Here is a 16,537-nt window from a genome sequence, read left to right as displayed (position 1 = left end):
TGGTTAATTATTTCTGTCTATACTAATATTTGCTAGTTTGAAAGGTCCAACTTTCTCTTTTTATTGTATGTACTTTGTTGCTAGCTACTCTAGTATCTTGCACTATGGAGCTCCGAAATATGTATTATATACAGTGCACCATCCAACTTATGAACCAGATACTGCTGCAAATATTTTACTCGTGACATTGGATGTATATTAATAGTAAAGTCTGATAGATATTTTCAGTTATATAGTTCTGCTTAAATTTAGTATATATATTGGCACGGGAGGTGCAAGCTCATCAAGATGGCTTAGACTGGCTTTTCACTCCCGAGCTTTCCTTTTGGGAACACGCATAAGCCAGTACAGACCAACTGCAGCAGCGATATTAAAGACGCAGAATGCCCACATGAATCCAAAATCCCGCCACCTATTGTCGAAGCTTAAGTTCATATCAGCTAAAAAGGCGTTGCTGTTGGCCATGCCACAAAAGCTGCAGCTGCTGGTGCTGTTGTCGAGCAGATACCCTCCCTTCTCTGCGATGTATGGTGCGACGTACTCCCCACAAGACATTCCGTTGGGTGCGTCGAAGTGGACGAGTTCGTTGACCGTGCAAGTAACGGGCGCGTCGGCAAGAGCTGTGCCGAGAAAGCTTTCCATCACATAGGTGAAGGGGTTGACACGGTACATGAATATCCAGAACCCTGGAAGCTCACCGGGCCCAGCAAGAATACTGACAGGACACTGTTAGGACACGCCGAGCAAGAAATGGATTAGCCTGGGTGGTACATACCCTGCAAAGGCAAACATGATGTTGAAGAAGAAATTTAGGAATCCACCGGCGACCTGCTCCGTCTCGATGCCAGCAATGAGCATGTTTGCGAATGTGCTGGTGAAAGCGAAGAAGATCCAGAGGTGTAGACAAGTGGCGATACCACGCGAATGGACAGCATCCGTCCACTCTGCATTGCGATAGAGACCCATCGGGAAGTACCAAAACAGGAAGGAGAAAATCGCCATAAGCTAGCACATAGTCAGCATAATTATAACAAGATACCCCGGCGGCTTGAGTCTCACCGAGTTCCACACCAGCTCAACGATGATATTTCCAGCAAGAAAGACAACCCACGAGTAAGCTTTGGCAGGTCTCTCTCGGGCTTCGTAAAGGGTGCGCTGAGAAACGAACATGGGCAGGATCTGTTCGACCACTTGACTGAAAATAAAAAGAAAGATATATGTCGCTAGCATTTGATTGAAGAGACCGCGTTGCGAGACATCGCCATTGACCTGTGACAGTCCGATGAATAACGCCTGTGCGGATTATAAGCCATGAGACACTCTGTGAGAAGGAGTAGTACGTACCGAGCCAGCGCTCAGAACAATCTTGGAGAATATATAGCTTGGGGTTCTCCAATATTGCTGAAAGACACGCTTCGTAACCTGAGTTAGCTGGGTAGGAAAGCTCGCAGCAAATTCTGCTAAGGCTGCAGGATCAGGATCCGCAGATCTGCCCTGGCCCTGAGAAGTCAGCCGGTCAAGCTCGCGACGTACATCCTGATATTCAGGACTTGCGCGCCAAACAGTCGGCCAGTCAATGTTGCTCCCGTGTTTTGAGGTGGCTCCAACAACCTCGAGCATGTATTCTGCTGGGTTGGTTCCGGGCCTGAATTGCGGAGCTCCGTTACGGGCGAAGTAGTCAATGAGCGTCGATGATTCCTTGCCCACCTCCCCAAAGTACACCGTGCGTCCGCCCTTAGCCAACAGTAGCAAGCGATCGAAGCGTTGGAATAGTGCCGCTGATGGCTGATGGATCGTACACAGAATCGCTTGGCCATTCCTCGTCAACTTCTCCATCAAGTCACAGATGGCCCATGATGTCTGGCTATCGAGACCAGAAGTCGGTTCATCGAGGAACAGCAAGAGCTCTGGGCGCGCTGCCAACTCAACACCTATCGTCAAGCGTTTCCTCTGCTCAACATTCAGACCCTCACCTGTACATCCGACGACAGCATCTGCGCAGTCCTCGAGGTCAACCAAGCTGATCACCTCGCTCACATAGTCGAGCTTTTCTTGGCGGCTGTACCGAGCTGGCTGCCGCAGCAGCGCGCTGAATTGTAAGGCTTCACGTACCGTTGACGTGTGAAGGTTTAGATCTTGCTGGGTAACGTACCCGGTCTTCCGTTGGAAAGAAGAGTCTCGAGGGTGGCCGTCAACTAGCATTCGCCCTGAAATGACGCCCATTGTCACACGGCTAGCCAATACATCCAAAAGGGTCGTTTTTCCAGCCCCCGAAACTCCCTAATAGGTGTTAGGGGAAACTAATTCAACTACAAGGGGAGATACTCACCATCAATGCCGTCAATGTGCCTGGTTTCACCCAACCATCCACATGGTCAAGAATTGTCCGGGTCTCATTCTTGATCTTGATAGTGTAACAAACATCTTGCCAGTGGAATATAGATGTTTGTTTCTCGATGCCCTTGACCTCATCCGTCTGGATGTATCGCTCCTGGGACCGGACCTCTGATGTAGAACACATCTTCTCCTCATCGTGACCACCAGTGCCACGCCTTCTAAGCACTTGGCGGGGGTAGACGAGAATCTCACCCTTTGAGCGCTCCGACGAGATCAGTTCCACCGCTATCAAGTGAATCACAAGGAAAAAGACAGTAAGACCGATAAGAATGCCGAAGTTTCGCCAACGATGACTGTCGATAAATCCGTACATCACGCGTAAATGTACGCTACCATCAACGAAACGCTCACCAGCAATAGATCCCTCAACAGAACATACCTGACCCAAAGCCGGAATCGACTCCGTCGCGTAGCTGGGGCCGCTGGGCACAAATTCTACACAGGAAAATTTTCGCCCAACAAACTCGCTGAGGGAAAGACTCTCCTGGACGTAAAACAAAGGGTTGATCCACCGCAGCCAGCCAATCCAATCATCCAAATAGGCTTGGGGAATGATGAAGCCGCCGTATAACATGAGACCCAGGATGACGATAGCACATGGTGCGAGAGCCTGAGAGATGGTTTTTGTAACGGAAGCAAGAAACCGGAAGAACATTGACATAGTGATTGTGATAGTGAAGGCAAGCAAGTAGAAGAAGAAGAAGGGCCCGGGCTCTCGCCGAAGATTGCACATGAAATAGAGAGTAACGTTGATGCAAACTGCATTGACGAGCTTAAACGGAATATCCATCGCAATGGATGCCAAAGCTTCCATACTTGGATGGTAAAGTGCGTACCGTACGTGTTTTTCGACGATCTTTCTCTTGGAGTAGAGGGTGAGGATCTCTAGGGCGGCAGTCCAGACATTGATCATGAGGCCATAGAAGATCAGAAGGTTTCGACGAAACATACTGGAGCTATCTGGCGGCATATTGTAAAAGATGCTGGCAACGACAATGGACTCGAAGAAATTAGCGAACAGTAAAGTAACCCAAAACCAAGGATCAGCGATCAAGAGCCTGTAGCTCCTCCAGAGATTTAAGAGAAACTGGTTGGCCAGAGAAAGCGTGAATGGAGAGGCAGCGCGAAGTGACCTGGATTTCTGCGCGGTTCTGGCGACACGAAACTGTTCAGATTGACTCCCGCCAACGGGAAAGCGTGTCTCGAATGCTTCAATTTCATTTACCAGGGACTGACGGTGTTGGCTTTCGCGCCAAGCACGGGCGAATTCTTCTGGACTGCGCGGTGTCTGTCCTTCCCAGCCAGGTTTAACAATCCTCTCAGAAGGGCTTGTCATCGAAGTCAAGAAATCAGGCGTGGTCTGCTGCGCTGGGCACTCAAATCCTAAGCCCTCAAAATATGCCTTGGCCTCCGAAGTCCTGCCGAAAAAGATCTGTCGACCTTCATAAAGGACAATGACTTTGTCAAAGAGCTAGAATCAGAAGTCAGCATCCGCGGGTCCCGACACGATTTAACGATACCCTAGTTGAGGTTGACTCACATCATATGCTTCCTGAGGAGCTTGGTAAATGGCTACGCATACACTGCTGCCGAAGGTCTCCGACTGAAGCCGGAGGGTGCGACAGAACGAGACCGCGTTAGCCGAATCCAGACCGCGAGTACTATTATCCCAACATTGCCATGGCGAGTAGCTGAGAATAGCTTCCGCAATGCTCACACGCTTGCGCTCGCCACCACTGACGCCTCGGATGAAGTCGTCTCCCACACGAGTATTCTTGGTGTGTGAAATGCCCAGCATTGCCATGACCACATCACGAAGATGCTCTGCATATTCATGTTTACAGTGTGCCAACCTTTGCGGGCAGCGAGCTCGAGCGGCGAAGTAGAGAGTCTCACCAACAGTGAGTTTGGGGAAGTGGTAGTCCACCTCAGCGGTATAGATAGCCTCTCCCTTAAAGGCTTTTTCGATGTCCGCTTTACCGAGGCCTTGATAGTTGAGTGTGCTGCCGTCAGCAACCTCGAAGCCATACGTTTCGCCCGCAATCGTTTTCAGAAAGGTGGAACACCCCGATCCGGGAGGGCCCAGGACGCAGAGCATCTCGCCGCTCTCCATGACGCCTTCTAGATCCCGCAATATATCGATCCGCTGCTGCTTTTTGGATCCAAGAAAACGGCTAACAGCCTGTAAGGGGCCAAATATGAAGTCTTCAACAGTTCTCTGGTGCTCTGCTTCGGCCTTTTGACCGAAGACGTTGAGGTTTTTGAAGGCCAGGCCTGCTGAGTTGGGTGGGGTCCCATTCAATGCTTCTGTTTGGTTATTATAGAAGGCCGTCACCCACTTCTTGCTGTCGAAGTCCGGGCTGTTGGGGTCAAGCGCGTCGTCCGTTGGCTTAGGGAGGATTTGCGCGCCGCGTGCGACCGAGATTGATGTGACACGCCGGGCAAGGTCATTGATCTGATCATCTACTTGTTCCGCTGATTCGGATTCGCTGTCGGTGCTCTCCAAGTGGGGATGGTTTTCTGGTGGCCGGGGGACACTGTGCAGCAATTCCTGCCCGGGTACTGTTGGAGGACGCATTCTGATGATGTGAATGATCCGCCCAGGCAAGGGAGTTCTGGGTGGTTGATATCTAATAACCCCCGAACTGGTACAAGGAAGAGAAAAGAAACGAAAGAACAAAAAGAGATATACAGATCCCTAACAGGACAACCGGTAAGAACCCAGGATGCTGTTTCCGGAAAACCACGGTTTAAGACGAGGAGGGCTGTACAACAGCGAGCTAGGAATACGAAGATGGCGCAAGAGAGATGAGGGCCGAGCATCCTCTATATATGTCTCCTGAGGGACTTACATCTCCTTAAGACACCAGAGACGAGTTCTTCGCCGACCTGCCTAATTTGGATGTCATCGTCTGAGCCAGCATCGTGAGCGGCCGGTATGTGCGAAGTGTGCGAACGCGCTGAGGGCCTGGATCGAAGGCGTGACGCATCTTTGCTACAGTCGCAGTTCACCTCGAAGCCAGTTTGTAGCACGACGATCTAACTGGTGGAAGCAGGTTGGTGTTAGAAGATTTAACAATACAGGGATCCACCGAGTCGACTCACTCACCCCACAGGGTGAAAGTGCGAAAGTGCGAGAGTGCGAGAGTGCGATAATGCGATAATTCGATAGTGCGCCACTGGTCCCACCAAGGTCTTAGTGTTAGATAAGTTATGGAGCATGCCAAGGAAACTGTCCCAGCGGATCCCACGCGGGGAATGTGGAATCAAGACAATAAAGATGGGAGGACGGACTTTCGTACAAACAGTGCAGTGGATTTGAATCTGAGGGCGGAAGATTTAAATCGGAAAATCGGCTCCTGAAGTTCCGATCAGCGATCAAACTGCCCTGTTGGAATTCAAATGTCCAACCCAACCTAAGCTCTTGCAGTTAACTTCAAGTTCCTCCGTTCCGCTCCGCTCTACCAAAATACTAACTAGCTCGCGTTACATGACATGGCGTCAATGATATCCAAGAACCGACTTGCGGTAAGCTGGAGTTGGAGCATCAAACATGGATCCGGACCGTACTAAGACAGAGTATTTGATATACAGTGCACGTCGTGCCGTCGCGTGAAGGTTGTCGATCTCCTAGTAGCGGGCGATCATGGGCGATCAGGCTAATTAGCTTCTCCCCTTCCTTTAGGTCCGATGTAATCGCGCCTTTCCTGCCTGCCAAAGGTGTCTTGCTCAGCAACTAGAATGTTCCTATCCCAATCGGCGGCCCAGAAACTCTCAAAGTAAAATCAGGTCCTCCACCTTGTATGCCTTTCTTCCCCTTCCTGCCAGATTGTGGACACTCGAACTAAAACGATCTCAACGTAGAGACGAAAGCAGTGCTCTGTCTGCTATTCTCGAGAGACTGGAACATGTTGAAAACCAAACCACGGCCAAGAGCTTATCTCCAGCCTCCACAACGACGCTGATACCTCCAGCACAGGTCACCACACTTAACAATGCAACAGATGATGACTTTTCCCGCCTCCATAAACGTCCATCATTCAGGCCTTCGAGACCAAATGGATCGCCGGCATCGAGAGGCAGCGTGAATCTCGATTTGACTGCTCCACTCTCGTCCTTGCCGGAACTAGAGAACCGAAGCGATGCAACGTCAATAGATATCACGTCCATCTTGAGCTCTGCTGTCGATAACGTACAACAACTTAGAAAGAAGCACAACTTTGGCGCAAGCGCACTCACTTTAGAGTCTGTTACTATCCCACCTGACTATGCCAAACAATGGATCCATAGTAAGCCATCAAATCTTTCTCTTGAGAAGTCCCATGCTGATGTTCGTCGCTACTAAACTACTTCACCAACATCAATGGCAAGTTACTCCCTGCGATGGTAGATCGTAAGCTCATTGACATGATGCCTGATCTCATTGGCATGGACCACGTCCATTTTGATGCTTCGATGCTTGTCATCTACTACTGCATCCTTTGGCAAGGACTTTTCTTCCGTAAGCCAACGTCATGCACGAGCACCGACCGGCACTACGCCAGACAGGTCTTTATATGCTGTAAACGAACTATTCCGATCTGGCAGCAAGAGGCAACTTGTACTGTCACGGATTTCATTGCCGCTATGTACATGGTAAGTAATTAATTACTTCCAAGAAGACTGCAATCACCGTGCGTACTGACTAGCAGGGCGAAAATAACAGACCCAGACAGCCACGGAGAACTTCGACTTCAGCTTGAGTTGGGAGATGCACAGATTAGCTTGCGAATACGCCCAGACATTACAGATGCATAGTCTTGATGGCCTCGAACATTCCGAACGTCAACTCTCGATGAGTGACGATGATCGCAGGGGCATGTGGGGCCTCATTCATCTTGATCTGTTCTTCCGTCTGATCAACGACAAACCGGCGGCGTTCTCATCTCAACTCCATGACTGGCGAGTAGACATGCCGCGCCTCACCGTCGAACTGTCGCACGAGCGGAATGAGGCCGTCCCGACTATGGCTTTTATCATCAGAAGCCGTCTTACATTCATTCTCATCAGCTATTTTCAAGTCTCGGACACCTTGAAATGTCAGTCAGATGTGCTGACTGCCATCAATCCTCTATGCGAAGATGTGGAGAAGATCTTTGACGAGTGGAAGATCGTAAGTCAGGGCGGCCCCCTCTCGGTATCTACCATGACTTGACTGTGGTGAGGCCTAGGCACGTGACTGACCATGCCTTCCAGGAGAACTGGCTGGAAAGTTATAAAGAAGGCGATATCAATGGCTGGGTACTTGGCGACCTAGCACTCTCGGGTTACACCTGTATACTCTTCATGCTTCGCAAAGCATCGTTGCCCAAAGGCAACGCTCATCGGTCACTGTTATCGGACAATGATGACATGATCCCCAGGAGTGATCTTTCAGTGAGAACATCTCGAAGAGTTCTCAAGGTCATTCACCACATGATCCACATTCTAAAGTTACCAGGACCAGAAGCCATGTCCCTCATTCTCGGTAATTACCGAGCGTATATCGCTCACGCTCATTTAGCCAGCGGTCTGATTCACGATCCTATGGCCTCGACAGCCGAAGAAGATCTCCGTCTTCTACAGAATGTCGCTGAATGTACGGAGGCTTTGGCCAGGGAGGTGAATGAGTTCTTCCCTTTGACACGTGCCTTCAAGCTCGTCAACAACGAGGTTAAGAAGCGATTGTAGAGAGGGCCTGATATGAGCTGAGAACTGAGTCACGCAGTATATATATCGTAAATAGCAAATATATTGTTTGATAGCTCCAAGACTGGTATAGTAATAATACATTTTTATGTTGGATAGACACTCCAGTTATATACGGATTTTGATTTCGTATAGTATTGTTGTCCTATATTCTATCTATCCGACGGAGTATTTCAGTAGCTCCGTAAGACATATAGTGTAAATTCTGCCCCGGAGGATCTGATGCTTGTCATGTCGATTATATACAATTCCCACACTGCCATTCTTCTTAAACGTCCAAAGTACACTCGCCTGTCTTGACCGCTACAAGGCCCCATACTTCACGTGACATTTTTATTATGCTAACAGTCGACAGACACGGCGGCATACAGAACCGCGTGACAGTCTGTATCTGGGACTCTGTAAGAACTGCCGGCACAGTTGCTGCCACTCCAGGTGACCACCTTGCAGCCACTGGCACACTGTTAGTTCACTAATCTTAGGGCTTATGAGATGCGATACATACTCGTTCTGACTCACGCGGATTGAGCGTTTATCCGACGGAACAACGACGCACTTTTGCGAGCTGGAGTTCAGGACCGAGAAGGAATCGTCCGTTCCACCACAGGTATTGTTCGCGTACATGTGGACGGTCGCCCCGAAGTCCGTCTGGGTAGGTTTCACAGAGGTACTTGTGGATGTCGTACTAGTACTAGTGAGGGTGGTGCTCGTGGATGAGCTGCCGGTCGTGTTGTTGGCGGATGATGACGAGATGGCGGTCGCAGTCGTGCCACTGTTTCCAGAAGAATCAAATGTGTGTTCTCATGCGAATAGGAGCATCAGAGGCAGAGATTACCTTGAAGCGCTGTCCTTGTGAGCATTGCGACTACCAACAACTCCTCCCACAACGGCCGCGATCACAATCACCACGAATGCTACGCCCGCGACGACTATCCACATCCATTTCTTCTTGTTTGGCGCCCGATCGGTCGTTAGTGGCGGAATCGTCGCATGATATGGTATGGAAGGATCTGCGCCATAGCCTTGTGTGGTAGGACTCAAGTACTTTTCGTTTGGATCCGGTACGAAGGCTTGAGGCGCTGTATTTTCAGGTTGTGCATCCTGGATCGAGAACACCTGTGGCGCGGGTTTGGAATCCTGGTACACGGGAGATAAAATCACTTGCGGTGCAGAGTTCGGATCCTCTTCTACTGGAATGCGCTCCTATATAATCCTGTCCATGGTTAGTTTCCGCAATTCCCTTGGTTCATTCCCGCAGCAAAGGTGGATCAACGGACCATCGCACGGAAGAGGGCGCAAAAAGAATTGGGGCCATGACCATGTCAGCACCGGCTCAGGGGGGGGACAGTGCCTTCAATTTAATCGACCATGGCTCAGTAATATACTCCGTCCATTTCCCCCTCACGTATGATCCTGCGTTGACTTGCGACCAGTGACAAAGTCAAGCGGACCGTCGTGGGGCCACTGATGCAGTCTAAGAGCACTAAGCCTTGGGATCGGCTTCCTTTCGGACGTTTGGAGTAAAGCAGGGCCGCTACCGTTTAATGAAGAGTTGAACCGCCAATCCAGTTTCAGCAGGCTATCTCGAATCAGCCTAAAATATCCAATAATATGGCTAGTTGGCCTGTATCCACCGCACCATATCTGCCAAGCCCGTCGTAAATGCACAAGCACAAGGAAACGCCGAATTGGGGGTGACTTTACACAGGACCATCTATCTATTTATGAACTCAACTTGATCTTTAGGTTTCCCCAGGTTAATTACTACTTTTTCTCTCGGGTATGCTGACTGCACCGCAGACATCGGATTCTCCTTAAATTAGCAGTACCGTGGTCGGGCAAATCTACTTCATACTTGTGGGCTGAGTCTCGATTTAACTATAAGGATACATTCATCGAGGTCGATAACTTCCCAGATCTTAGATCCTCATCCTTACCCTTTTTGCCTTAGGTTCGGTGTCTAGATCATAGTACGCAGATACATCAAGCGCAATTAATAAACAGGCTGTTACAGAGCCCGGGTTGCGAGTCAATGAATACGGAGAGCCAGTACCCTTTTTGGGGATTTCTGACTAATATGTTTTGAGCAGGAAAAGCCTGGATGATGATGTTGCCTGTTATGTCCTGCATCAAGGTTGATTTATCCCCAAACAGCGCCGCAATGTCGACTCGTCGATAATATGACAATGTTTCATCGCGTTTATATATATTTCGTAACCCTAGGAGTCGAATACTGACCTATACATACATACATACATATATACATATATATATATATATATGTAGTGCAAGTGCTATGACCTGGATGTTTGGTTGGAAGGGAGATACGTCGCGTATTGCGCGAGTTGTGAGCGATATTCTTTCGAATAGGTCAATCGAACTCGTATTGTCTTATTGCCTTTATGGCTCGTTCTGTATTCCAGAGATGCGTCTTTCCCCTGACTGAATACGACCCTTCACTCCCGCACGACATGATTGGAGAGACAATGATATGCCCGACCAACATAGGACTTCTATAAGACATTAATTATCACTGTAATCAGGACGGGACAATTATTTGAAATTTTTATATTGAAATTTGATATTTTCTCTAGCCGTTAATCGTTTATACACTCTGCAAGTCTATATACATTTTCACACAGACCCCGAGTTGTCTGCGCAGGTGAAGGCTGCAGAGCCACCTTCCTTCTTGTATGAGTCCATAATCCCAACGACAGAACCATAGGTTCCTGCCACGGTCAGGAAGGTTCCCGACACGACTACAAAGACACTGAAGACAACCATCAACCACCACCTTATCGAGACGGGGCCCTCCCTGCGCTTGTGCCAATTGTCATAGATCCACATACAACCCATCGGCTGGAAGCACATCATCGTACCCAGTAAGGCACCGATGAGCGACACAAGTCCATCGAACACGGGGATAGCGCTCGCGATAATATAGGCAATGACGGTCATACTGAGGGTACAGGCGAGCCAAACGGTCCAGTGCGTGACGCTGTTGCTGATGAGGTGTTTCGAGCCGCGAAGCAGATGGACGAAGATATATTTGGCAGGGATCTGTAGGTAGGACAAAAATGATTAGCTGTGTGGCAACGGCTGGTCGATGCGATTCGGCTTACATGAGTAACAATCGTGGTGGTCACGATTAAGCCTGGTAAGGAAATTCCATAGGCAATCTTCTTGATCAATCCACCAGCAGAGCCGAGGGCTGGTGAGGCGACATAAGATCCACAGTAGTAATATACGACACAGCCAATCGTAATATAGACGGCAGTCACGACGGCTTGACAGATAAGCAGTGCCGGGGTGAACTTGCGAGGATCGCGCATTTCAGATACGATCGAGAAAAAACCCGGGGTACCCGAGAATGCGAAGACGAGTGAGCTCACCGCGGTGATCCCCTGAGCAAAGGTCGGATGGCCGATGATTTTGAAATCCGATACCCAGGGGCCATCGAGCTCTGGTGCGGTGGGCGGGCGATCTTGGATGCCAACGGCGATGGTGACAATAAGGACTACAGAAAGGTTAGACAAGACAGCCCCTGAATCAACACCTCTCACGTCGATGATGGCGATCATCTGTGGAGAAAACCAATGGAAGGGAACTTACTGGCAATCAGAATACAAGGCAACCCAATCCATGCAAGCCAAGTGATCTTCCCAAGGGTTCGGATGCTACTACAGGCAAACCCTAAAATCGCGGCAACCGCCACAAAGATTGCGGTACAGGCACCATGCGTGGAGACCGCATTCAAGCCAATCGAAATCCCCAGGATACCGGAGCCCGCAACAAAGATCCAGTCTATTGCCCCGTCAGTCAGGCCATGTTCATTCGTGGCCACAAGGTAATTTCAGATGAGCTTACAAAGGCAAAATGAGACTGCGAGAAGGACCCGCCCCGGTGTACCAAACATCAACGCCCCAGCATCATCGATACCATAGACTTCAGGGTGACGCAACTTGAATGAACCGACCATGTAGTCGGACCATGTCGTGATACAGGCAATTGCGATTAGAACGATCACACCGGGAACCATGCCGAGGACATCAAAGGCGGTTGGTATGGAAAGCACCCCCAGCCCAATTTGCGTCTTCATCATGAGAACCACTGTTCCTAGAAAGCCGACCTGGTGTTCTCGTTAGTCCTGCATGCCGGCTGCGAGAGCAGCATCTGCCATCGGCACGAATGTACGTACATTCCGATAGTTCGGCCCTTCATCCGAGATCTCTCCAAATACGGCATCGTGGGTAACATTGTCGACGAGTTCACCTTTCTCGAGGTGAAGAGCATTGGGCTCCTCCTCGTACTTAAGTTTCGTGTCTATTGTAGATGGATCCATGATGTGAGGGAGAGAATGGAAATTGTTGATGATATTAGGATATTAGGGTAAGGGGGAACTCGCAGACGTGAGACCTTATATACCATCGTTTTCGGAAAGGTTGGGAATGCTTCTTGGGGGAACAGTACGTCATGATCGAATTTCCAGAAAATCAATACAAAAAAAGTCACGAAACGTTCCGAACCGGCCGACTCCATTTTTTTTTTTTTTTTTATGTTCCCCAGGTCAATAATAATTTGGGGGATCCTCAATGTGGAGAATCGAGAGAGAGAGAGAGAGCCATTGCGCAGTGGCAAGTACGAAGTTAGGGCAACCAACCTAAGTATGTCGGACGTAGTAGTATAGGCGGTGCGGGGAACACCGCTGCATCTGATTCCTCTTTGGGCAATTGAGGCTATGGGACATTCTGCCCATTTGGATCCATGGACCCAGACGTGATCGAGTCTCATTCGATTTCCCTTCGTCTTTTGACCCGCTAAGATGCAAACGGCAATTTTAATGAGACCCACGAGTTGAAACGTCGACGGGCCAATCAGGTCCCTCAACCTACTCGCTTAGATCCGCTTCTCGATGCTGGGCTAATTTGAACCTTCCACTAGGCTCCTGTGGCAAAGACAGAGAATCCGAGAGACACGAATTGTGAGGGAGCCCAGGAAAAGGAACAAACAAGCAAAAAAAAGCCGCGTTCGAAAGTATATTATCGTGGTTGCCTCACTCGGTCATGCCGATCCCCGTAGTCTTTAATACAGATCACCCAGGCCTGATGCCGTTAGAGGGCTATTCCACGAACCTCTGCGCTCAGGCAATGAGAACTAGTTTCAGGCCTTCTGAGAGACTCAGCCTAAAACCTCCACGCCATCCCGTTCAGGAATGGAAGTCTAAATGTCACCCTAATGCAACCTAAGTGGTCCCTCCCAATGAAAAGTCCTCCAACAAGATTCGACCCCTGGATGTAATCAAATTTCTAGCGTTCTGATATGCGGAGGAAGACTTGAGATATTTTTTTCCCTAAAAGGTTAAGAAAAAAAGGTTTCGCTCACCGAGACCACGAAACACACTCTGCCCTGGTGGTGGCGCGTGAAAAAGTTTTCCGTCGGCGAGGAACTGGGTTGAAAGCACGGAAGGTGCGAGAGTTTCGTAACTTTTTCGTCGAAAAACCCAGAATAGGCTATCGGCCTGAGGTTGGTTAGTCCCCCTGCCCTGGGGGACGGAACTTCACGGCTAGTTGAAGTGTTGATCTGTTGGCGTCATGCGTCTCTCGCTCTACTGCCCTCCGCCTATCTCGTCGCAGGAAACTGGGGCCAACGGAGAGATCCACTCGACAAGGACTATCTAACCATGTTCGGGATGATTACCTCGCCAAGAGAATTGTCGGCGAGGCAGTAAGTTCTCTCTATCTCGGGTCTATCACGAATGAAAATGCCGGCGAAGGGCAAACCGAGTGGCGGCGCTGACGACTTGGCATTTGCGGCCCGTGTCGTCGTGCCCTAATTTCTTAAGCCCCTAACCTAACCTAACCTACCGCCGGCAAAGGCCTCTGCCGAACTCTCACCGATAAGAAAAGGTTGAGTCTTCGAAAACGACCCCAAAGGTGAATGAATCTGGTAAGATCGTCGGGCAGTACCAAATTAATTCACTGAACACAAAGCATAAGGACCTCCGCATTGTCTTTCTCCCCATATTGTGGGGGAACGGGAGCTAATTGCAATCGGTGGAAATCCAACCAAATCGCTCATTCAACATCCACCGCAGTGGATCCTCTCCTATTACGACGAATCCGAGCAACTTGACACGTCGTCTGGTTGCCCACGAGAACCCCCACACCGACATGATTCATGAATTTTCATTGCTCCCCGCATTTTCCTCAAAGTGCATAATACATATCTCTCATGTCGGTGCCGGACAAGATCCGTGGAGGTCCATGCAGTTTCCCCCTCCCCAAAACTAAACTAAGATACTCACTTTCAACGCACACTCGCTGTGAAACACATCCATCTCTGAACGCAAGAATTCTGACGGATCCAAAGTGCTTCACACCAGCCAGCAGATGCACCGCCGTATAATGCGAATCTCATTCCCATGGACACCACCTCAAACGAGGCTTCCATACGTCTACAGCCCTTAGGTGGACATGGCACCTTCACCGTCAAAACCACCAGCGCAGCCTTTCTCGCAATTGCTCTATACAACGCGATTGAGCTTCTGATCCTGATCCTGGCGAACTTCCATCATCATCACGGTATCTACTTCTGGTCGATGCTCCTATCGACTGCCCTGGGCGTCATCCCTTTCTCGATAGGTGCCATCATTGATCTCTACAACCTGGGCCCACTATGGCTGATCCTCGTCATGATCGACTTGGGCTGGGTGTTCATGGTCGGCGGGCAAAGCGTGGTCCTCTACTCCCGGTTACATCTCGTGTCGCGCAATGATCGTGTTCTCCGCTACCTCCGCTATATTATCATCATTGATACCATTCTCCTCGCCACGCCGATGTCCATCATTTACTTCGCCACCGCCTATTCGACACCGACCGTATGGGCTAGGGCCTTCTACATCATGGAAGTCATCCAGGTCATCTGGTTCTCCGTCCAGGAATGCGTCATCTCCACCTTCTGGATCGTCGAAACCGCTAAGCTGATTAGGCTCCGCCCGGGATACGACCGACATCGCAACCGAATCATGTACGAGATCCTGGCGATGAATCTCGCTGTTATTGCCATGGATATTGCGCTCTTGGTGCTACAGTTTTCGGGTTATTACTACGTCCAGGTGCCCGTAAAGGCAACCGTATACAGTATAAAGCTGAAGTTGGAATTTGCAGTCTTGGGAAAGCTTGTATATCTCGCAACCCACCCGGTTGACTCCATGGGACTCGAAGTATCCCCGGTCATGGCACCCGTTGATGTGGCCCCAAGTACCTCTCCGTCAAGCGGAGCTTCAAAATTGCAGCAGTCAATGAAAGATCCGTTTGGATTCTGGAAGCCCACGCAAAAGCACAACACGGCGAGTGGAGGGCTGATGTGATCCTGCAGAGAGTCGGCTTGGATGTCCACTGCATCATCTAGCGCTTGTTTTGTCACACCACGTTGTTCCTTGTACATAATGCATGTATTATATGACTAATGACTTTCTTTCTGTACCTTATGTTAAAGATCCGCTTCAAGTTGCCTGAATCAGATGGGCTTTTTGTTTTACCTCAGATCTCTCCTAGAGGACCCTTAAATATAATGTACGTATTGAAATGTTCAATTCCCTGTTCAACGGCCGGCACAATAAGCGTTAAACCTGTTCCGACCTCTGCCCATATCGAATGCACTATTGTTGCGCAAATGGAGGTGGCCCTTTACAGCTATCTTCGAGATTTTGAAAGGTATTGTAGGATAAAGGGTTGTACTTTCATTCTGTCATATTGCCAAATACTGAATATCATTGTCTAACTCGAGGAAGGAAGGTTAAATCACAGGAACACCACGGCTAACCGCTGACACGCCCCAAACGTTCCTTAGAAACGCCTGATTCCCCCTGGGCGAAGCCCACAAGTACCTGAATCTATGCGGATGGTATATCGGCACAGCTGCCCTCTCCATTTGTATGTGTAAAACATATCAGATCACCACAACAGTCCTCCGTCACCTTGCAAACACCGAAAACTACGATCGTGTTAGTCTTCCTTCTCCTATACACCAATATTATAGGAGACAATAACATACTCTGATGACAGTCACGTTCAACCAAGCCTGCAGGCTGTGTGATGGCAGCGGCGCTGGCCAGACCGGCGAGGGCAGTGAGAAGGACAAGAGTGGGGGCTTTCATTCTGTCTTGCGTTTCGTTTCCGCGTTTCGTGATATTGTGGTGTTGTTGTTGTTGAACATCAAGCGATCGTGTTTCTTGGAGGTTCTGATGAATCTGATGATGGTAAGGATAGCCCGGATGAAGAGCATATTTATATCTCCCAGATCTGATCATCCCTCACCCCAGCATCAACCTGCCACGACCGGGGTTACATCCTATCGTCTCTTCCATTCTACCAACCCGTTTGAAATCAGCAAGTTGATGTCATAGTTCGTA

General features: G+C 49.4%; 6 protein-coding genes across 6 annotated transcripts; 2 read left to right on the top strand and 4 right to left on the bottom strand.

Moving 5' to 3' along the window:
• Nucleotides 1–306: 306 nt before the first annotated feature.
• BDV27DRAFT_164327 (ABC-2 type transporter-domain-containing protein) lies at nucleotides 307–4,975 on the bottom strand (the record flags this gene model as incomplete). Its single annotated transcript, XM_032073676.1, has 6 exons — nucleotides 307–715; nucleotides 776–1,005; nucleotides 1,060–1,293; nucleotides 1,345–2,280; nucleotides 2,330–3,868; nucleotides 3,938–4,975. The coding sequence occupies 6 exons, from the start codon at nucleotides 4,973–4,975 to the stop codon at nucleotides 307–309; spliced, it is 4,386 nt and encodes a 1,461-aa protein (XP_031920731.1).
• Nucleotides 4,976–5,738: 763 nt separating this feature from the next.
• On the top strand, nucleotides 5,739–8,135 carry BDV27DRAFT_170311 (uncharacterized protein). The gene is made up of 7 exons (XM_032075268.1): nucleotides 5,739–5,925; nucleotides 5,992–6,015; nucleotides 6,083–6,198; nucleotides 6,262–6,727; nucleotides 6,769–7,032; nucleotides 7,103–7,549; nucleotides 7,633–8,135. The coding sequence occupies exons 1-7, from the start codon at nucleotides 5,893–5,895 to the stop codon at nucleotides 8,104–8,106; spliced, it is 1,824 nt and encodes a 607-aa protein (XP_031920730.1). The 5' UTR covers nucleotides 5,739–5,892; the 3' UTR covers nucleotides 8,107–8,135.
• A 94-nt stretch (nucleotides 8,136–8,229) lies between these two features.
• On the bottom strand, nucleotides 8,230–9,462 carry BDV27DRAFT_138968 (uncharacterized protein). Its single transcript, XM_032069351.1, has 4 exons — nucleotides 9,402–9,462; nucleotides 8,960–9,327; nucleotides 8,630–8,896; nucleotides 8,230–8,577 (listed from the first exon to the last, which is right to left on the bottom strand). The coding sequence occupies exons 1-4, from the start codon at nucleotides 9,402–9,404 to the stop codon at nucleotides 8,466–8,468; spliced, it is 750 nt and encodes a 249-aa protein (XP_031920729.1). The 5' UTR covers nucleotides 9,405–9,462; the 3' UTR covers nucleotides 8,230–8,465.
• Nucleotides 9,463–10,714: 1,252 nt separating this feature from the next.
• On the bottom strand, nucleotides 10,715–12,668 carry BDV27DRAFT_138966 (transmembrane amino acid transporter protein-domain-containing protein). Its single transcript, XM_032069350.1, has 5 exons — nucleotides 12,323–12,668; nucleotides 11,992–12,253; nucleotides 11,737–11,928; nucleotides 11,247–11,641; nucleotides 10,715–11,184 (listed from the first exon to the last, which is right to left on the bottom strand). The coding sequence occupies exons 1-5, from the start codon at nucleotides 12,464–12,466 to the stop codon at nucleotides 10,759–10,761; spliced, it is 1,419 nt and encodes a 472-aa protein (XP_031920728.1). The 5' UTR covers nucleotides 12,467–12,668; the 3' UTR covers nucleotides 10,715–10,758.
• Nucleotides 12,669–13,926: 1,258 nt separating this feature from the next.
• On the top strand, nucleotides 13,927–15,632 carry BDV27DRAFT_82612 (uncharacterized protein). Its single transcript, XM_032077705.1, has one exon. It carries the CDS (start codon nucleotides 14,546–14,548, stop codon nucleotides 15,491–15,493), a length of 948 nt encoding a protein of 315 aa, XP_031920727.1. The 5' UTR covers nucleotides 13,927–14,545; the 3' UTR covers nucleotides 15,494–15,632.
• Nucleotides 15,633–16,018: 386 nt separating this feature from the next.
• Nucleotides 16,019–16,282, bottom strand: BDV27DRAFT_164322 (uncharacterized protein; the record flags this gene model as incomplete). Its single annotated transcript, XM_032073675.1, has 2 exons — nucleotides 16,019–16,119; nucleotides 16,180–16,282. The coding sequence occupies 2 exons, from the start codon at nucleotides 16,280–16,282 to the stop codon at nucleotides 16,019–16,021; spliced, it is 204 nt and encodes a 67-aa protein (XP_031920726.1).
• Between the last annotated feature and the right edge of the window lie 255 nt (nucleotides 16,283–16,537).

This window comes from Aspergillus caelatus, assembly GCF_009193585.1.
Source record: "Aspergillus caelatus strain CBS 763.97 unplaced genomic scaffold BDV27scaffold_421, whole genome shotgun sequence".
Lineage (NCBI taxonomy): Eukaryota > Fungi > Ascomycota > Eurotiomycetes > Eurotiales > Aspergillaceae > Aspergillus > Aspergillus caelatus.
The sequence above is the reverse complement of the archived record's forward strand: the minus strand, read 5'-3'. Positions and strand labels throughout refer to the sequence as shown.

Coding starts and splice junctions, on each gene's coding strand:
- BDV27DRAFT_170311 (XM_032075268.1), top strand. CDS start 5,893: ATGGCGTCAATGATATCCAAGAACCGACTTGCG. Junction 6,199..6,261: donor AAAATCAGGTCCTCCACCTT/GTATGCCTTTCT, acceptor ATCTCAACGTAG/AGACGAAAGCAGTGCTCTGT. Junction 7,550..7,632: donor TCTTTGACGAGTGGAAGATC/GTAAGTCAGGGC, acceptor CATGCCTTCCAG/GAGAACTGGCTGGAAAGTTA.
- BDV27DRAFT_138968 (XM_032069351.1), bottom strand. Junction 8,897..8,959: donor CACAAGGACAGCGCTTCAAG/GTAATCTCTGCC, acceptor TTCTGGAAACAG/TGGCACGACTGCGACCGCCA. Junction 8,578..8,629: donor ATCCGCGTGAGTCAGAACGA/GTATGTATCGCA, acceptor ACAGTGTGCCAG/TGGCTGCAAGGTGGTCACCT.
- BDV27DRAFT_138966 (XM_032069350.1), bottom strand. CDS start 12,466: ATGGATCCATCTACAATAGACACGAAACTTAAGTACGAGGAGGAGCCC. Junction 11,929..11,991: donor CGCAGTCTCATTTTGCCTTT/GTAAGCTCATCT, acceptor ACGGGGCAATAG/ACTGGATCTTTGTTGCGGGC. Junction 11,185..11,246: donor CCACCACGATTGTTACTCAT/GTAAGCCGAATC, acceptor TCCTACCTACAG/ATCCCTGCCAAATATATCTT.
- BDV27DRAFT_82612 (XM_032077705.1), top strand. CDS start 14,546: ATGGACACCACCTCAAACGAGGCTTCCATACGTCTACAGCCCTTAGGT.